At 39.2% G+C, this 20,933-nt stretch overlaps 1 protein-coding gene across 8 annotated transcripts in view; it reads left to right on the top strand.

The window, feature by feature from the left end:
- Window positions 1-20,933, top strand: part of ANK3 (ankyrin 3) — a 731,099-nt gene that overhangs the window by 641,583 nt on the left and 68,583 nt on the right. For all 8 annotated transcript variants that reach the window (XM_059729850.1, XM_059729852.1, XM_059729851.1 and 5 more), the window contains 3 exons: window positions 849-955; window positions 10,358-10,582; window positions 13,753-13,907. In XM_059729850.1, coding sequence (XP_059585833.1) covers window positions 849-955; window positions 10,358-10,582; window positions 13,753-13,907 — 487 coding nt within the window. The remainder of the gene's footprint in view (window positions 1-848; window positions 956-10,357; window positions 10,583-13,752; window positions 13,908-20,933) is intronic.

Genomic DNA, 20,933 nt, shown 5'->3' with positions numbered 1-20,933 from the left:
CAACCTCCCGGAAGACTGTTTTAGGCTCAACATTAGGAAAAACATCTTCACAGTTAGGGTGGTGTCCAGACTGTGCACTAAGCTCCCTCTAGAGGTGGTGCAATTGCCTACCCTGGAAATCTTCAAGAGAAAACTAGACAGTCACCTTGCTGGGGTCATCTGACCCCCAGTTATCTTTCCTGCTTGGTGCAGGGGGCTGGACCCAATGATCTTCCAAGGTCCCTTCCAGCCTTACAATCTATGAATCTATCAATAACTGTACTAGGTTAGGATGATATTTAAGAGAGTGAGTAGGAACAGCTAGCACTCCAGAAATGGTTTTCAAGCTAGTTCAGAAGGTCTGTAAGGTGAACCATATGTGGTGTGATATGAATCCATATCACACCACAAAATCTGTGAAAGTCCATGAAATCCTAACTCTTTCCAAACCCCAAAGCTTATTTTGAATAAACCCTGCAGGCCTTATCCCTGCATGGATTCCTAAGAAATTTTCTGTCTAAACATTTTGTAGTGCCCATTACCATGGTATTTAATTGCAAGGTAAGTGGAAACAATTATGTATAGTTTAATCTTGAACTTGTGCATATATAATATTGGACCTCAATTTAGGGCCAAGTTACAATGGTTCATGCAGCAAAACCAGAAAAGAAGGAAATTTATAGAATTGATTTTAACTTGCCTTTAAGAATTATGTGTTTCTGAGAAAATAATTGACAGCAGAAGATCAGCAGGACTGTGCCAAGTGAAAATGTATTTTCATTTAAAATAGTACAGTTGAGAGGTACGTACTAGACACAAATGTTTGACTTTTTATGTTGATTTTTAAATTTTGTTTATCTTTTTTAAAGCACCTGTCATTCCCAAGGGAATTTGATTCTGATTCACTCAGACATTATAGCTGGGCTGCAGACACCTTGGACAATGTAAACCTTGTCTCAAGTCCCATCCATTCTGGGTAGGTCACATTTTCTTTGTCATTAAATGTGAAACTGTACTGTTAACTGGAAATTATAAACTACAGTAATCAGTGATATGGCGTCTAGTCCTGTTCCAGGTGAACCCAGGCAACCCTCCAGGTTTTGCAGTAGGCAAAACTCAAATTGACTTTAATGAGAGCACATAATAGGATTTGTGAAGCTACATTCCTGCATGTCATACTGGAAATGGACCTCTATATTTAAGTTTCTGTGTGCTAATAAAAGCTGGTTTCCCATACAGCTTTTTATAGTAAGCCTGTTTTACTTTTCCTTTTTCTTGTGCTTTGATTTTTAAATGTTTTAGGATTATTTCAATTGCATTACATTAAATTATATTAAATAAAAAATTAAAAATATGATATGCTTACTGTCTCTTTTCTAGAAAAATGGGGCCCTGTTAGATAATCTGTTATTTGCATCTCTGAAGTTCCTCCCCATTCTTCCCCCAAATTAGTCTTTTGACATCAATTATACCATTCACTTACCCATAAAGCATCACTTTTACAATAGTGTCTGGATAGTACTACAAATGATTAAGTTAAATGCCTAGAGGAGCAGTGTTTGTGATACATGTTGAAGCTTACCCTAACATAAATTGTAGGGAAAAATTAACAAGAAAAGGAAACAAAATTTCATAGTCTATTTATTTCATTTTATGGCAAACTCCATTAATTACAATGTAACGGGTGCAGTTAAAATAAAAAACGTAAGCAGAGTTAAGACCTAAGGCTTATGCCTCTGTCTCTATGCTTCTGTGCCCCAGTCACACAGGGCACATAAGCATGTGCTTAAACAAAATACAAATATAAAAAGTAAGTAAGAACTTACAGTTGGATTCTGAAGCCCTGATCTAGCAAAGCACCTGGTTAACATGTGGCTAACATAAATACAAAGTAGTAAGAGATTAAGACTAAAAGTCTGCCTACTATCTTAGAATCATAGGGCTAGAATGAACCTAATCTTGTCCAACCCCTTACCCTGACACAGAATCTGTATACCTAGACTATTGACAAATAGTTGTGTCTAACCTTCATTTAAAAACTTGCTGTGAAAGAGATTTCACACCCCTCCTACTTAGTCTTTTCCAGCCTCCATTGCCTGAATCATTTTGTTGTTAATTATACTGGTTTGTTTCCTGCCCCATGTCTAATTGACATAAAGAATAAATGATCACTGCTCTTCTTTCAGCAACTTCATATATATTGAAAGACTATTACCACATTCCCTTTAATCCTCCCTTCTACAAATTTTTCTATCTTTCCTTATACGTCAGGTTTTTCCAGCATCTTCTCAATTCTTGTTGCTCTCGTCTAAACTCTCCATATATTTTCTCCAAACTGTCCCCATTTTTCTTGAAGTGTGATGACGGGACATAATACCCCAAGTGAGGTCATACCAGTGCTGAGTAAAACAGAAAAATTACCTTTCTTGTCTTGCATATAATGCTCCTGTTAATACATCCCAGAATAAATTTGCCATCTTTGCAACAGCATCATATTATGGACTCTTGTAATATTGTATGATCTACAATAACCCTTGATTCTTTTGAGCAGTTCTACAACCATATCAGTTATTCCATAGTTGATATTGTACATTTAATTTCTCTTTCTGAAAGGTTCTTGGCACTTGTCCTTATTGAATTTAATTTTATTTCAGATCATTTCTCTACTTTACCAAAATCATCTTGAATTTTGATCCTGTTAGCCAAAGTGCTTTCAAACCCTCCCAGTCTGGTCTTACAAGTAACTCGTATAATCGTACTCTATTTGCATCAGTCAAGTCATTATGGAAAGTGTTGAGCAAAACCTGGCCAAGGACAGCCCTCTGTAGGATGCCACTTGTAATAGATTTCCAGATGGACAGCAAATGATTAATACTTTTTATGTGTGTGGCATTTTAATTGGTTGTGTCCTCGCCTGATGGTGATTTCACTGGGCCATAGCTTACTGATGGGAATATTGTTTTGGACAGTATCAAAAGTCTTACTAAAGTCAAGGTTACTAAAAAGTCTTATTAAAGTCCTATCTACTTCATTTTTGTCCTGCATCATAGTTATCAGATCAAAGAAGTCAGTCAGATGGCTTTGACAGGATTTGTTCGGACAAATCTATGTTAGCTATCCAGGTTCCCTGTAAGGTGCACGCTTGCGCTGCCATGCACAACTAAAAGACTGGCCGTGCACACTGGGAGAGGAGCTGAAGGTAAGCTCCTAGATGAGGTGGGGGCAGGAGTCTGGTGTGGGCTCCGCCGGCTCCGGGGAAGTGCTCCGCCTCGGGGAGCGAAGAGGCATGTGGCTTCAGGGCTGGGGAGTGGAGCACTTCCCCGGAGCCGGCAGAGCCCATGCCAGCCCCCCGCCCCAGCCTCTATCCCTGCCTTGCCACACCTTGGAGGAGCCGCTGCCTGCCCCAAGTGAAGCTCAGCCAGCTCCGGGACACTGCTCTGCTCCCCGGCCCTGATACCACATGCTTCCTCATTCACTGAGGCAATGTGGGGCAGTGGAGCAGTGTCCCGGAGCCAGCAGAGCCTCACTTAGGGCAGGCAGTGGCTCCTCCCTGAGGTGTGGCAAGGCAGGGATGGAGGCTGGTGTGAAGGGCTGGTGTGGTCTCTGCTGGCTCCAGGAAAGTGCTCCACTCCCCAGCCCAGATGCGGGGGAGCAGAGCACTTCCCCAGAACTGGCAGAGTCTGGCTCCCAGCCTCTTGGCTCCAGCCTCCGGCTCCCAGCCTCTTGGCTCCAGCCCCAGCCTCTGGCCTCCAGCCTCTTGGCTCCAGCCTCTGGCTCCAGCCCCGGCCCCCAGGCCCCAGCCCTCAGCCCCCTTCAGTAAGTGTCCCACGCCGGACCGAGGCAGTGTGCTCATGGACCGCTACTCCTTAGAGGGAACATTGTTGGCTATATTTCAGCACATTATTTTTCAGACATTTATACATTGATTAATAATTTGTTCCAGAATCTTTTTGTCCTGCTACATTGCTTGTCCCAAAGACGTATGGGTTCTTAAAGTACCTGTCTTTTGGATGACTAATCCACCTCCTCATTGTGATAAGGCTATCTATTGCACACGGGTATTGCCCCTATTCATTTTCCCTTTTATCTTCCAGGCATTCAAGAAGTTTTTCCTTGCCTTTTCCTGAATTTTGGAACTGGTATATCAAGAATTTATATATGAGACAATACCTTTGTCCCCATCTCTTTCCTTCCTAATGAAGGTATTCTATCCCAATAATCCACTCCTTTGACTTGTCCCACCAAGTCTCTCTGATGCCATTTTTGTATTTGTAGTCCATCTGAAATTAGCCTCTATCAGTTACCCTTGAAATCATGGACAATTTTGCATACCAGTGGCTTGGCCCGGCATTCTTCTTCCATCATAGAATGCTGTTCTGAAACTTTTATCTGCAAAATATTGTCCAAATATAGCTGTCAGATTAGGGAAAAACAAGACATAGTCATCTTAAATTTGGTTACCACTTTTTCTCAGTTCCACACGCTCAGAAGAGATATAAATTTTGCACAATGTTTCTACTTGACTGAAAAAGTATTCAAGGAGTTGAAGATCTAGCCCCATATCAGGGAATTTGAGGATAGGAGGGAATTTTGGCATTACGTTAGAATCTTCAGAACTTCCTTCTTTTAAGCCAAAATTGTTTTTGTGAGTTTATTTTTTTCTGCTAGCGTATGCTTTGAATTTTATACTTAGTGAGTACTATATTACCCTGGAATTCACCAAGAAATCACAAGTCTATGGAGGAGTAGAGCACAAATTTGGTGAACTCTCCAGGTTCTTTTGCCTTAAGCTTTCTAGGGCTAGGGACAGACATTCAAAAGGCCTGAATTGATTCAATCTTTGCAGGTCAGTCTAGTCTGACTAGGTTAAATCGGTTTCTAACCCAGACAGACATCCCAGAAATGCAAGGACATACCTGAAGTGGCTCAGGCTAGAAGCCAGGAGGGCACTACAGCAGCCCTCCCTTTGCTTCCACAGGGCAGAGCTGAGGTGGGTGTGGCCAGGCCCCAGCAGGACGCTCTAATTATTCCTCCCTCTCTTGAGCTGCTCAGCAATAAATGTTTATCACCCGTAATTCAGTATTTATCAACTCATTAAGAAAACAAAGCCTCTCTCCATTAACTAATGGACCTCTTCTTAAACAGCTCTTCCAAGGAAGGACATTTAAGTACCTGCTGATTACCTACAAAATGCGTGTCTGCCTCTGTCCTCTCCCACAGCCTAGACTTTAGCCAGCAGACCATCTGCTAGCTAATGCTGAGGTGTCTGCATAAGGCAGAGGGGAGTGGGGAATAATTCCTACATAGCAGGGAAAAGCCAGACAGATGCTTTGTGCCTGAAAGTCTGTGCCGAGCTCCAGCCAGGGGGTAAAGGAGATGGGCTAGCCCTGCTGTGGAGCCAAGAGCCCTGCCCACCCCAGAGAGCATGCCAAGATGCTGGGGGTGTCTGGGTTATCTTAAGCCAGCAAGGGGTCTGGATCAGACACTGAATGAACTGGTTTGAGCCATATCAGTTAAGTCTGATACTACATTCAACCAGGTTTATTTCAAGCTGGTTTCAGCCACTTTAAAATGGTTTTATGTGAACTGAACATCTGTTCTGTTACAGGTTTAAACCAGTTTCTGATCACTTAAACCTGTTTATGTGTAATATCTGTCCCTAGTCCAGATGTAATGCTTCACACATGCCTCATTAAATTTCATTTTTGTTTCATGTTGCACTCTTTCATCCTTTTGCTTCCTTAGAACAATGAAAGTGAGTACAATAATGTAATAAGAAGCTCAGAAATTTGGATTGTAGATTTTTAGATGTACCATGTGTCAGGTTAAGCATAATATACTCTTGTCTGTCTAGACCAGGGGTCAACAACTTAGGGCCTGCAGACTGCATCCAGCCTGCAAAGAGGTCCAGTCTGGCACGGAGAATCAGTGGCATGGAGCTACACCATGCTGTGTTCCCTCTGTTGCACCATGGTTTGTGCACTTGTCTTGCTGCAGACGGACTGGAATCAGCAGCAAAAATGAGTGAAGACAGCTGGCTGCTCAGGGGAGGGGAGGGGGCAGAGATATCTAGGTCACAGCCACAGCTGGGTTGCAGGGTCCAGCCTATACTGACTAAAGCTTCCAAACACTGCTCTTGACTGTTAAAAGCTCAGTTCCAAGAGCAGTGTAATTAATGTCATATAAGGAAGTTGCATCCTTTTAAGATGCCCAGCTATATCTCTCTTCATATATAGTGATAGGAAAACTTAACAGCTGCATAAAAGCACAATAGCTGATTTTTTCCAACATATATAATGAAGCAAGGTTTTTGCCATTTTGTCCATTCAAAGAATTTGCTACATGATTTTTGTTTTTTCTTTAAGGTACGTTGAGATCTTTTTTTGGCTCTTCTTGCACTCATACAATTCCCATTGGTACTAATGGAAGTTATTGAGACATTACTTAAAAGTAACTGTGCATTTAGAAATGTTTCCTTGCCCCCTTCCCCCCGATGTACAGCATATCTCCAAACAAGTGATAAATAAAACAAAAGCTAAAAAATGTTTAAATTTGCCCCCTGAATGTGTTGCTTTCATTATTTTTCTGATTGTTACTTTTCCTTTGCTTATTGTTGACATTTTCTGTTGCTTGCTTCTAATTATCTTATATTAATTTTTCTCATTTGCTTTCTAAATTATTTTACAGCTATTCCTCTCCACTTCCCCAGTATGATTCAAGGTGATAACTATGTCCTTTCTGTGAATCCTCATTTCGTTTTCTTTATGTTAACTCTTTTTCCACAGTCAGACTGTGTGTAGATGTTTGTAGTACATCCACATCTATCCTCATCCCTTTCTGTAATTAAAGTAGAACGTTTGTTGTTTAGCTTTTAGATTTGTGTTTTAGAGATCATGCTGTAGCTTCCATTATTAGCCAGGCATTAATTTAGGTAAACATCAGCTACTAATCCTTTTGATAGAAACTGTGCATGAAGTATTGTTTGAAAATATCCACAATAATTATGTTTTTTAAAATGGAAAGTTGCTCCTTTGAAAATGAAATGAGTAGATAACAAATATGTTGTTGGTAATAATTATATTTTCTTGTATTTGATAATGTGTTTAAAGACCAGTCTCTGTTTTAAGAGGATGTCCAGAAAACTGACTGCCAAGAAGCAAAGGAAATTAGCTTATGCTGAGCTCTGTGCTACTGTGGCTAGTTTTCTTTTGGTACCTAAGGTAGCAGACTTAAGGCTAGTTCAGGATTCCCTACACACTACTACAGACTGCAGTGTAGACCCAAGACTTAAGGCCAGATTCTTAACAATCATTAGGCATTTGACTCCATCGGTTAAAACTAAAATGGTTTGAAGTATTGACCTTTAAAAATACCTTTAAAATATGGCTACTGATATTTTGGTATTTGCTCATATTCTGCACTCTTTCTGATTGCCTGGGATTGTCACTTATTCACTGTTTAGGTGTAGCATATTAATCCCGTGAATGACACCTTAACATTACTTTTTGTGTAGGATCATTTATATAAATGAGTTTTTTCATTATGCTGATTATGAGCTGATTTAAAATACTCAGACACAAAGGACATTTCCCACCTGTAGTGCAGTGTATAACAATGTTATCTGTAGGACATGTGAAGCAATCAAGCCGGGGACTATCCTCACTAAACTCATTGATAAAGATCCTTGGCCACAGAATAGTTTCTGCAGCTTTCTCTATGGAATATACACCAAGCATACCTCTCCTTAGTTACAGATGAACAGGACACATTATCTATGTTCTACTTCCCTATCTCTTTCTCACATATGTATATTTTGTCTGATTTGGTCCTATGTTTGTAGCTGGTCCATAACATGGAAACTTAGAAAGGAAAACACAGAAAAGCTGTAAGGATACAGTACCCTTGCTTAATATTTTATTTTGCTTTGTAAATGTTAACATACTCCTTGAAACCTTTTCACAGCCAGTCAGCAACTGGCTTGCTGCCTGTCTGCTTTGAAGAGCCTACCACTAACATTTCCCTGGTAGGCTCGGTGAAATCCTATCTACCATAAAAAGCAGTTACAGGAAAGAAAAGTAGCATAAACATTATGAAAGACAAATAATGTTCTATAACCAAAGGAAGGAGAAAAGCAAATTTCAACATCTGCTAGCAAAAAGATATTCTCTTATTGACTTTAAATCACAAATTCAGCTAAGTTCATAGCCAATAAATTTCCTAGTCTATAGTTCTAGTTTAGTTGTAATTTTTCTTCAATAGCATTAAATATGGGAGGTACAAAAAGAATAAAGACAATTGAAAGACAAGATATAGAATCTTATTTATTTGATTGTAATAATCAAATACTAGAGAATCAAAAAATAGAAATGTATTAACAGATACTAAAAATCATTTTTGTGCATTCAAGTATACAGATTTTGGTTTAAAAAAAGAGTTCCTCACCTAAGTACAGTAGAATTACAAGATATATATAAGTGGTTAATATTAAGGATTATTTTAATAGTTTAAAATTTAAATTATTATTCCTATATTCTAATAAATTATTATCCCAGTATTATAAGATTTTGGATTATTTTTAATGACCTGCAGATCTAATATTTGGTCAAGTATTCTTATGAGAACTGTGCCCTCCCAGTGAATTTATGGAAAGACTTTCCATGAATTATTTGCCAAGGTGCTCCATAATTTGTAACTATTATTTATGATATTTTTCCAGGAATCAAAATAAAATATGGGTATTATATGAATATTGTCACTTTTAAATCCTGATGAACTGTGGGGGCTTTTCCAGGGTACAACAGAAGGTTCTAGCCGTTATGTGGACCAAATTTGTGACTCTTCTTCTTAGGAAAAGGTGAACTATAAAACTGAATGGATTCTTCTGTTAAGCATCAGCAGGGCATGCAGGACACGGGGGCAGTAATGACTTCTGTTTGCTGCCAAGATCTCAATTGCAGTTGCAATTGCAATTGCATGGATGTCGCTTTTTTTTCACACCCCCCCCTCCAAGTTGGCACCTGCGCCAGTTGCTCTGTTCACCTGGCCCTAGTTATGCCACTGTTAAGGATTAAAATACTTAAGTATAGGAACTACTGGCAGTAGCATAAACAAAATGGGAGCTATGTAATGGAATTAACAGCTACTCCATTTTTTGCAGGTCATTCACCAGGAATAAATAAGAGATATTTGTGCAACTATTTTATTTCTAAGCCGTAAACCAAACACTTAAATCCATTTTGCCTATTATATTTGAAAACAGAGGTAACCAAAAATTGCAATACATTTATGTTGCATTATGTTTTAGCACTTATGGTATGGAGCCATAGGATGGTATTTCAGAGTCAGTGAGGAGAAACACAATTTCTATTCATTTCTAATGTAAAATGAGTAATCAAATCCTTTAGATAACATTGAATGTCCATTAGCTACTGTGAGATTAGCTTCTATTTTTCTAACTGTTGTTTTATCATCTTTGTCAAGGGTACCTAGATTTTTAGGCAGATGTGTTTTTTGAATTTGAAGTGGACTATAAGTAATTTATTAAACTGTGTATTTAATTAAAGAGAGTTTCCTTTTAAATCTAACGTAGAGTTTTAAAATGATTTTATTGCACACTAGTTTTCTTTTAATTATTCAAAAAGATACAGATAGTGGGAAAAACTCTTTAGAAATCCAAGACACGGGGAAAAGGTCATAATATTCCTTCTAGGTTAATTTGTTTCTAACAGCCATCCATATTGATATGATGTGGTAAAATAATCGATTCTAAGCAGGGTTAAGTCTACAGGAAATGACGTGTTTAATATTCTGATTCATGCATATTTACCAGAACCATGTAATAATTATGCTTATCATATGCAGCATTTATTCTGCAAGCTTGTTAAGTCTCCTTGAAAATGGGTATATGATATCCTTTAGAAGGAATGAGCTCCAGATATTAAAACATGAATGCGTGTTTTCCTTATAGTATGGAAAACTGGTTCTTTTGTGCATGTAGAATTCATTATTTTGCATTGTAGAACATAGCAGAACATTTAGTAACAGAGAATATTTTTAAATTCACTAATAAGACACTAATAACTTAAATATAATTACTCTTTAACCTTAAATATTCAGTAGTACATGGATTTTTCACTATTGTTTTACTAGACCAATAGGATTTTTTTTTGTTTATTTAAAATGTAAGTATAAATTTAAGGAAGAAACCTGGTAACAATTACCTTCAGAATTTAGCTGGAAGAAAGGGTGTTTTGCTTTAAGGATAGTGTTACTTGTTGCTTTCTTCAAAATTGTTGATTTCACTATACTTTCTACTGAGTTAAATGAAGCTTTCTTGATTTTTTTGACCATTTTAATGACAATCTCCTTTTCTCTACAGTTTTCTGGTTAGTTTTATGGTTGATGCACGTGGGGGTTCAATGAGGGGTAGTCGCCATCATGGAATGAGAATTATTATTCCACCACGCAAATGTACAGCACCCACCCGCATCACCTGTCGATTGGTAAAGAGACATAAACTGGCCAGCCCACCACCAATGGTTGAAGGAGAAGGATTAGCCAGTAGACTAGTAGAAATGGGGCCTGCAGGTGCCCAATTTTTAGGGTGAGTTATTCTGTGAATTTCATTGTTGATATTCATGTTGCATCTTTCATTTCCTTTACCTTGAGGATCTGAGTAGTTACTTATTGAATCTACTTAACTTGATCATTTAAGGTAGGCCTCCAATTCTTACACTGCAGATGAGACTCAATCCTACTATTCATAACCAGGAAAAGTGTTCTTTGACTTGGATGAAATTTTGCTGTTGTGATGATGGAAGCATTAGGCCAAAAGTAAAAGGCCAAATTTTGCCCTTGGCTTATCATAAATAACACCCTTTGAAGTCAAATGTAGTCATGTCAGTGTGTATGTGTATAAATATATCTCCAAGGACAGGATTTGGCCCTCAGGCTGAATAGAAGTCCTGACGAATATCACTCATAAGAAAGGTTGCTGAAATCATCTACCAGTTTCCAGATGTAGGGCTGTGTTTTCCACTTGACGTGTGTATGACTCCTGCCTATTTTAATGGAAGATGCCCACCAACACCCGATGGAACTTGGACCAATGAATGTGATTTCAGAGCACTTAATATAGAGCATCATTTCCTACAAATGTTAGGATCTGACTTTTTAAAAGTTTAATTTAAGGGAAACAATCCACTATGATGTGGTAGTTTTTTTAATTATAAATTTTGTTCATTACCATTAAGTGGCACCCTGGTGAAAACTGCTGGTTCTGTCAGGAATGACAGCTTGTTCCTAATATCCCCTTCTTGTTTCTCTTCCTGCTGCATGGATGTTATTCAGTAAACTGCATCTTCCTACCAATCCTCCCCCTCTAAATGAGGGCGAGAGCATGGTTAGCCGAATCCTGCAGCTTGGGCCTCAAGGAACAAAATTTATTGGGTAGGATATTTACAGAAAAGATACAGAATGTCTCCAAGTTTTTGTTTGTTTCCAAGTTTTGTCATTCCCATAATTTTTTTTCAGTTTCCTTAAGCTTTCAGTTGATTTATATCACTGAAAGAATATCATAGTGGCTTGACTTACTATAGCTCTGCTACTGTAACTATCTTGTGCTTCTAGGCATGTGAAATTCACTGCAAGCATTCTATTTTCATAACTTCTGTGCTTTCGTAATTTTTTAAATTTCAAGTGTTTCAACTGCATCAAATACATTTTAATATAGAGTGACAGTCCTTTAATTTCAACTTTTGTGGTAGAGAAGGTATTTACAGGCTCCGACTTGATCCACTTCAGGAATAGCATTGTCATATGTGGTTTTGCATAGTGTCCCTATTTGTAATAATGGGCTGGAAAAATAAATCACTAAATAACTAATATTTAATAACTGTGGAGAAATCTTAACCATTTAAGCTTCAGTAGGCATGAGTTAAATTAAATATCAAACATAAAATTTGGTGCATTTTGGAAAAACATAAAATGCTCAAAGAGGTTGCAATAGTTATCTGGAAAGTGGCAGTAACTGTTCTCATCTTTTGAGTCTCCAGTGAAACTTTATTATGAAATTTAGTTTCTTAAGTTTTTTTAAAATACCAGTTAGAGTTCAGTGTTCAATACCTGTTTAATACCTTCTCACTGGCTATTCCTATTAATCTTCATGTACAAAATAGTGTGGTTCCTAAATATTTACAGAGACAGTATCTGACACATTAACCTGCCAAGATTGTATTAAAATGTTAGTTTTGGTAAGATTGTATTTTTTAACTCGATGTGCACATGAAAATAACCAACTTAGGCAACAGTATTTTGAATTTTTTATATACTCCCACCATATCGCCTGTATCACCAGTCAAAAGATTAAGATGAAAATAACAGAATTCTAGAATTCATACAGCTTCTAAAAAGATTTATTAAATATTCTCCCTTTTACTGTTTTTATGAAAATTAGCATTATCTCATTCCAGTTGCCTTGGTTTTTAGTGTAAACAGGCTCATTTAAAAATATTTTGTGTCTTTATTAACAAGGGCTGCTTCTGTGACTTGCATAATAAAATGACATTGATGGTTGCACAGTCCTTTATATTATTATTTTTTCCCCTCTTCTGATATTACCTTTAACTGAGCTGCTATAGAGAGGTGACATTCTAATTTACAAGCTCTGTAGGAAAATAATGATACTGTCTATTTAAATGTCTTAAAGCATAATCCATAATTATTTACCTATTTCATGGTTTCAGTCAATTTGCTTTAGCACATTTTAGAATGCTTATCTTGTCTGTAAGACATTCAATAAAAATATTGTCTTGTTGAGTAGTGGCACTTGAAAAGAACAGCAATTTCTTTTGATTTATTCACAGTTATCATTTAATTACATGCTCGAAGTCCTATGTATAAGATGTACTGTCAGGTCATTCAGTTGTATTGTTTTATTCTCCTACCCTTAAAAACAATTTTAAGATAGCTACTATCAACGTATTTATGCTGTTATTTAAACTGAAAGAAAACAATTTTGAGAGCATTTAACCATTTCCTAGCAGTTTTTATGACACCGCTGTTACAAACTTGCATTCATATATGGGAACCAGAAACTGAAATTGGCTGGTAGCAAACCATCTAGTTTATTAGCCTGAATGTACAGAGAATTCAAAGGAACTGCTGAATAATTTATTGGATTTTTCAAATTTTAAGAAGCGGTAATATTAGGATTTGGAAATTTTTTTTCCTTTCATTTTTCTCTGTGAATATGTTAGGCCCAACCCTACTGTGTGTGTGTGTGTGTGTGTGTGTGTGTGTGTGTAATAAATACACACACACACACACACACACACACACACACACTTTTATGTCAGTCAATAACAGTTACATGTCTGCTAGATACAGGATACCTGTCTGAATTTGACTGTTTGTCCCTTTAAATGCTCCTGGCCAAATCCTTCCTTTGTTTGTGTCTGTGCCATTTAAAAGTCAATAGAGCTATGTGTGCACTTTTGTCTCAGGATAAAGAAACATGGATGCTTAATCATCTTAATTTCAATCCATTTTCCATGTAAGCAGCTGTTTCAAAATTCTTGCTCATGTGATCAGATTGCTACATGTCAATATATGTAAAGGATTGTGCAGCTTTGGCAGTTTTTAAAATCATTTTTACTATAATGTTTCTTTTTATTATAAAATGCATATAGTTTTATTGAGGATCTAATCTGTATAAAACCAGCATTAGTGTAGAACTATATAATTAAAAGTAATATAGATTCCTTTTTTGTTTAGCCCTGTTATAGTGGAAATTCCACATTTTGGATCAATGCGAGGAAAGGAAAGAGAATTAATTGTCCTTCGAAGTGAAAATGGTGAAACATGGAAGGAGCACCAGTATGACAGCAAACATGAAGGTTTAAATGAAATACTTAATGGCATGGATGAAGGTAAACATTTTATCAAAGCTTTAACAATTTTTTTCTGCACAATTGTGACAAGGTAGAAAACAGGTTAATATAAAAATAGGATCTTTACTATTTGTCTTGTGGAGAGCACATGGAAAAACATGTTGGACTAAGGTAATCACCAGGAGTAATTCTTCAGTGTTAGTGTTAACACCCTTAAGCATAGCAATAAGCTTTATTTGGAAGTCATGCTGAGCTTACAGTTATGCTTCCTAGTGCCTTAAGGGGCAGTAGCATATTGAAGTTCATATTTCAGAAGACCATTCTAAATGCATCAAAGAATACTTTTATTGTTTAGAACTAAATTAAGATAATCCAGACAAAAAGACACACAAATATGATCTGTATTTGTCACATATAGATTTTTGAGCCCATAAGAGTCCTCTACTAGTAAGGGAGCACAAGGAGTAAAGGAGGCTTCCAGAGCAGTTGGTGTGAAGTAATCCACTAAAGAGTCCTTCAGAACTATTAATTTGGGGTGTCTGCTACTTCAAACAAATGTCACCAGTTTTGGTTTCATTCAAGTCACATTTTTTAGTTTATTCCTCAAAATCATGAGGACTAAAACATATTTTTGAAGGACATTTCAGATCTTTTATGTCACTGTATGAAGCCTGCCTTCGTTGTTTTATAGCCATATAGCCAGGCTCACTGCCAAAGGCTCTCAATAGATTTTCTGTTCTTACAACTCAGTTTGGGATATGTTCATGTGGTAGTAGTTTTGGATACCTATTCAGGAACTGCCAGTGATGTTGGATCTATAGCATAGGTCAAAACTGGTTAATATTTGGAAGTGAAACATCAGTCTTAATTTTTCAGAGGAGGAGGCATATTAAAGCATTTTCATGTATTTTCTAAGACAGTGAGGTTTTCAACTATGAATTTCATATTACAGAATATTTTGAAATGTTTTTTGATAGTGTTCCATGGGTCTATTCCGTCGCATCTGACCATGAATGAAATATCTCAGGATCTGGGTTCTGATTTTGTCATGATATTTTTTTATAGAAAAATCAGTCTGATTTGGGTACAGTTGTAATGAAGGAATGTTTACACCCATTAGTACCAGAGGGACTGCTTACACCCAAATGACCAGAGTACAGCAGCCAGAGTAACCTAGATGAAAACAGCTTTAATAGAAGTAGAACCCAGATACTTCTCAGGGTTCACCTCCTAGCTCTGCTGCAAATATGAGAGTTTGTGAACTAACCAGGAAATGTATAGCCCCAGTAAATAACTGCACAGGATTGCACAGGTGCTCCGTGCTTGTGCTTTTGCTACAACTTTTATTTCAAGGGGTGCCCTTCAAGGGGTGCCCATTTGGAACACAGATGTGTGTGCTGCAGCCAGGGGAGTTTAGCGGATGCCCTTGTTGTAGTAAAAACAGCAATGAACAGCAGAGTGGCAACCCATTGTGAACTAAGCAGGTTGCAAATCGCCCGGACACAAACGATCAAGGTTCTGCTTGGCCATTTGCATTCAGCCATTTCTTGGAGTGGGTTAATCTGAGTAATAAAGAAAATAAAGAGCAGGGAGAAAAGTAGGACAATGTTGTGGTTGGTTTCCTGGTTGTTTGAGGTCTAGCATAGATTAGCATTTTGATTGCGGGGGGTTGTTTTGTTTTGGGTTTTTTGGTTTTTGGACCTTGGAAATGGGGAATGGAAGAATGAGCTTGTTCTATGAAAGAACACAGAGTGTAGAAGCATGTGAAAATGAACAGCAGCAGCAAAAATCTATTTGTTAAGGAGATGCTTTACTGAGAAACATTTATTTGAAAATAAACTAACAGTAGCTATGAGGTACCTGGGAAAGAACACTTAAAATTAGTGTTGATGGATTTGGAAACAAAAAGTTTAATAGAAATCATAATAGGAAAGTAACTGAAGCAGATAAATAATCAGTGCAGTCCAGTACTCTACCACAAATATATTAAATGAATTGCGATTAAATAAATACAGGTCCTGTGTAAAATCTCTCCATAGCTGAAAAATTATTTAAGATATAATTATTCTTCATTTGGCAGAAGCTTGTTTGAATTGGGCTCCTCTGTTACCTGTATTTAGTGGCCAATCTGGAGAAAATTAATTTATCAGCAACTTTTCTTACCATTTCTTACAATTGCCCAATTTCTATTAACTTAATTTGGCATTTTGGGTGCACAACAGAGGCAGATCCAAAGGGGTTCAGTGCCACAGTCACACCCCCCACCCTTTTGGATCACACCACAGGAGCTGTAGCCAGAGACTTTTTTTGAGTCCCTGGAATGGGTCAGAGTCTCCTTCCCCACCTTTCCTCCATGCTCAGTGTCACCTCCCCTCTCATTCCTTTCCTCCCCCCTGCTACACTCCCCAGGCAGGGGGAGCTCCAGAGCCACTCCTGCCCTGTTCCAGCTGGGCTGCACAGAGAGTTGGACTCAGTGGGCGCATCTAGACGAGCCCGCATGTGCCTCTTCCTGTGTCTCAAAGGAGTTTGAGATGCTGCAAGAGGCATGTGCAGGAATGAGAAAATGGGGCAAAATTAGACCCCTGGATATCCAGGGGTCAAAAAAACCCTCAGACAAAGAAGTGGGACAGAGCATGATCCAGGACCATGCCCTGAGGCAACCAGAGGCTGGGTCCTTGACACAGATGCTCTGGTAGCAGCCAGAGCGTCTCTGTGGTTGCCCCCCCTGGTGCTGAAGCAGGCCTGCCTGCCCCCCAAGACCCCCAATCCCTGCCCCACCTGGCCCAACCCCCCAGCCCCTTAGGCCCCCCTGATCACTGCCCCCCCCCAGCATCCCAGCAATTAAAAAACAAAACAAAAAAAACTTGCACTCACTGGCAGGAGCAGCTGCCATTGGAGTCACTGGGGGGCCTCCCCCATAGGGTAGGGCCAGGTGACAGTCCCAGTGGCCTGAGCCTGGGCCCCTCTGCCCCCCACTGCCCTGTGCTGTATGGGGGAGCTCTGCCAGGAGGTCCCAGAGTCCCTGCTCCTGCGGTGAGTAGAGGCTTTTTTTTAAATGCTGGAGGCTGGGGTGGGGGGGCAGCCATTGCAGAGGGCTGGGGGTGCAAGCAGGGGGTGGGCCCAGGTGTGGCAGCCAGTATTGGTGTTGATGGTTCGGTCATTCTGAGGGAGCTATTTTTAGACTTACTGCCATTGTCTCTCAAGCACCCACATTCATTCCCATTCATCCAGGAACCAAGTTACATAGGAGGGGCAGATATGAGTCATAGACCAGGGGACACAAGATGGAGGCTTGACATGACTTATGCTAACTTACATATGTAGGCCTAAAACAGTAATCACACAATATAAAAGCAGTAAAAAAAAAAAAAATACAAACATAGTAATTATCACTTATAAAACAGTGGATATTGATATCAAAATAGCAGGGCACTTGTTTTCAAAGAGGGGAGAGAAAAATAAAACTTACTACCTAAAATAAAATGTTAAAGCTTATCCTACATCTTAGTTTACTTATACTTATCTATAGGGAATAGAGAGGGAGAGAAAAAAGTCGGAAATGGTTGGGAGAGGGGAGGGAATACATTTTAAATTTTTTTAAAAGGAAAAACTGGGGGGTTTGCTACAGCTTCAGGTCACAGCCAGGCAGCAGCCCCCACTGCCAGACTGCTGCAGTGGGTAAAGGGTACAGGGAACTCTCAGGGCTGCTTCAGCAGTTCAGCTCGCACAAGGGGTAATGTCCCCAGGTACCAATTGGCTGGGCTCCAGAAGCTCCTGAGAGTGAGTAACCCTGAGATACTTGACAGGGTACCTTTTTGTACTGCTTAGGCCAGGACAGGGCAGCATTTTAAACTGCTGGGGACAGCATAGGTGCCGGCCCCAAGCTCTAGCTTCCCCTGGCTGCAGATCCAGGAGGAGCCAGACAGGGTTATTTTGCCTCAAGTGGCACAATTTCTCCCACACCAAAGTACATGTCCAGGCACCTGCACTGAGGCAAAAAGCCCCGGATCAAATTTGCACCGCTTCTATTTGAGTTCCTGCAAGTGCACATGCCTGCATGTGTGGATGCGCCCAGTGAGTGCAGTGGCAACAGTGAGTAGATTTCCCCTCCTTGCCCAGTCTCTGTGGGTGTGCCCCACCAGCCCAGGGGCAGACGGCATGGGGGAAACCTGCCTACATCTGCTGCTGTTGTCGCTGTCTGTAGATGAGCCTGGCTTCCTTCTCAGCCTAAACTGGAGCAGAGCAGGAGCAGCTATGCAGCTACCCTGCCCCTGTGCCAGCCAGGGGCCAATGGCAGGCAGCAGAATGATGAAATGGGAGAGGAGGGGATGTGCTGCTGAAAACAAAAGGGAAGGGAGAGGGAGCTGAGGGTTGGGGTAGGGATAGGGGAGCTAATGGCCGATAAGCTGATCACAGCCCCACACCTCTCTTTACAAAATCCTGGATCTGCCTATGATGCACAAAGATAGTAAAACTGGGCATAAAATACAGTTCTAAAATGTTCTAAATTGTGACCCCTAGAATGCCTATAACAATCTCAATATGTATTATATCTACATACAGTCAAAAGTCTGTATGAACACTAGAATTTACAGGCAAGTTCTTTAGCTCCCAAAACAAGCTGCTCCTATTGAAGTCAAAGGAAATCTTTCTTAGCTGTCAGAGGTTGCAGGTCTCTCACTTCTTCTGGGTGCCAGGTTCTTGAGGTTAGCACATAGATATATGGCTAGCATATTATTGGGAGAGTGGTAGATTCAGGGTTATTCCTTCATAGGAAAGATATTTGTGACCTCAAATGCCAAGCCACAGACATATCAGACAGTCAACTTTCAGACATAGGAAAAAGATGTTCCCAAAGCCTGGATTTGCTGCTGCTGCTGTTTCTTCATGGCTAGTAATCAGCATCTGATGCCTGTAGATGTGTGGGGACATGGCTCCAACGCACTGTAATTACAGCACTTTGGAGGAGACTTAATTAATGGAGGCTGGTGGAGTGTGCACTCTCCAGCAGCCTCTGCATCTCATATATTCAGCATCCCCACACTTCAAAATGGTGGCAGGAGCACTTTAGCTCAAGTTCTTTCAATGACCTTTAGTAAAACACCCCACCGCCATTTTGAAGCACAGGACACTGAATGCACAAGACACTGCAGGCACTTTTAATTAAAGCACTCCACCCCCACCCCCCAACCTGTACACCCTCTCCCATGAAGCACATGTAAAGATGCCCTCATCTTTCAGAAAGAAGATAATTAGCTGTATGAGTCTCAAGTCAGGGAAGGGTGGCACCTTAAACACTAACTGGTTCAGAGAAGCATAGGCTTGTGTAGGTGACAGCTAAGTACTTAATGCTAAGTACTTGGTTTGAGAATGACTTGCTGTAGTTAAATGATCCCTGAGCAATGTAAAAATTTCCCACCACTGCTACTGCTTTTGCTACTGCTACTGCTGTCAATGGCTGACCCTAGCTTTCCACACAGCCCTGGCTGGAGCAGGGCAGGAGCAGCTATGGACTATATACTATATCATAGCTTTGTACTATGAACTAGTACACAAAACAATGGAAGATATCACCAACAAAAATTATTGCTTCTCAGATTTGAATAATAACCATCAAAGGTGGGGTAATTTATGTTAGCATTCATTGGTTTAAAGCAGCCAAATTAGAAACAGATATGAAACATAACCCTATATCAATTCTGTGGATCTTCAAATAAGTTTGGAGTTGAGTCCAAACATTGCCTGTGAATTAATTTCTACTCAAACTGGAAAGTAAATGATCAAGACATTATTGCCAGTAAAATGATTTGGCATCCCCATAAAGTCTGTTTGCCTTTGCAAACAGGTTTGTTATATAGCCATCTCAAAAAATAGGTAATGCCCTCTACAATTGTCCATTATTCTATTTATATTACAAACCACTGGACAGTTTTGTGTTACCTATCTCCCATTCATTAGATTTGTTTGTTCCTAGCTGAGTAGTACAGAGTTATAAATTGTATTATACAGCTCACTCTGTAATATGCTATCGTTTAATAGATGTAGTTTGGTTATCCCCAATTTCTTATTTATTTTTACTTTGCTGTAAAGCTGGTCAGTATTGATAGAAATGAAAACATTTTTCTTCATTATTTCTCCACTGGCTAATGCTGAGAATGTAAATAAATGTGCCTAATTATTTACTGGAAGCAGCACCATCTACTGGAGAAACTAGATGCCAGGTTCAAAATAATATAGAAACAATGTATAACGTGATAACAACTGCAACTATTAAATATACCCTTGAAAGAGCGCGCGCGCACGCGCGCACACACACACACACACACACACACACACACACGGTTGCTTTTCATTTCATAGAGGGACAGAAAAATTAATAAAAGAGGGCAGAGATAATTTTTATGCCATCGTTGCTACTTTCAGTTAATCTCTTTTCTAGAGGTCACAGTGTAAGCAGACAGTAAATTTGGGTTTACTGGGTAAACCCAGTAAATTTGGGTAAGTTTTCAGCAAGACTGCTTTTTTGCAGATGTAGTATGCATATGGACATTGTATACTTGCAATATTTCTAAGTGCCTTTTTGTGGGCACAGAGAATTCTTGTTATCTGACATGCATTTGCAAATCAGAGAGAGCGCCACAGAAGAAATAGGAATACTTGTGCCCACACTTTACTTGCAAATGCAGATAATGTCTTGAGATAAGAGGTTGGAGTTATTAAATAATTAGTTCTGCGCATCTACATAACAAACAAGATTCACACTGGATTGATATCTGATATTTTAGGTAGTGACATAGCTTATGTTGCTATGATTTTAAAATAATTTTTTGGAAATCAAATTAAAAAATTAACTACAAAACACACGTTTTATATACATAGACCATAAAGCCAATAAAATGTTGGGTATCATTGGGTGCATCTACACGAGATGCCGACTCACAGTAGTTTGATACTACTGCACTGTTGTAGTATGTGACAAAAACCATAATGTGATGCTGCTGTGCAGTAATGACTGCACAGTAGCATCTCGTGCAGACATGCCCACTAAGAAGGGATTTGAAAACA

This window comes from Alligator mississippiensis, chromosome 6 (assembly GCF_030867095.1).
Source record: "Alligator mississippiensis isolate rAllMis1 chromosome 6, rAllMis1, whole genome shotgun sequence".
Taxonomy (NCBI): Eukaryota; Metazoa; Chordata; order Crocodylia; family Alligatoridae; genus Alligator; species Alligator mississippiensis.
This window is presented reverse-complemented; position numbering and strand designations above follow the sequence as displayed.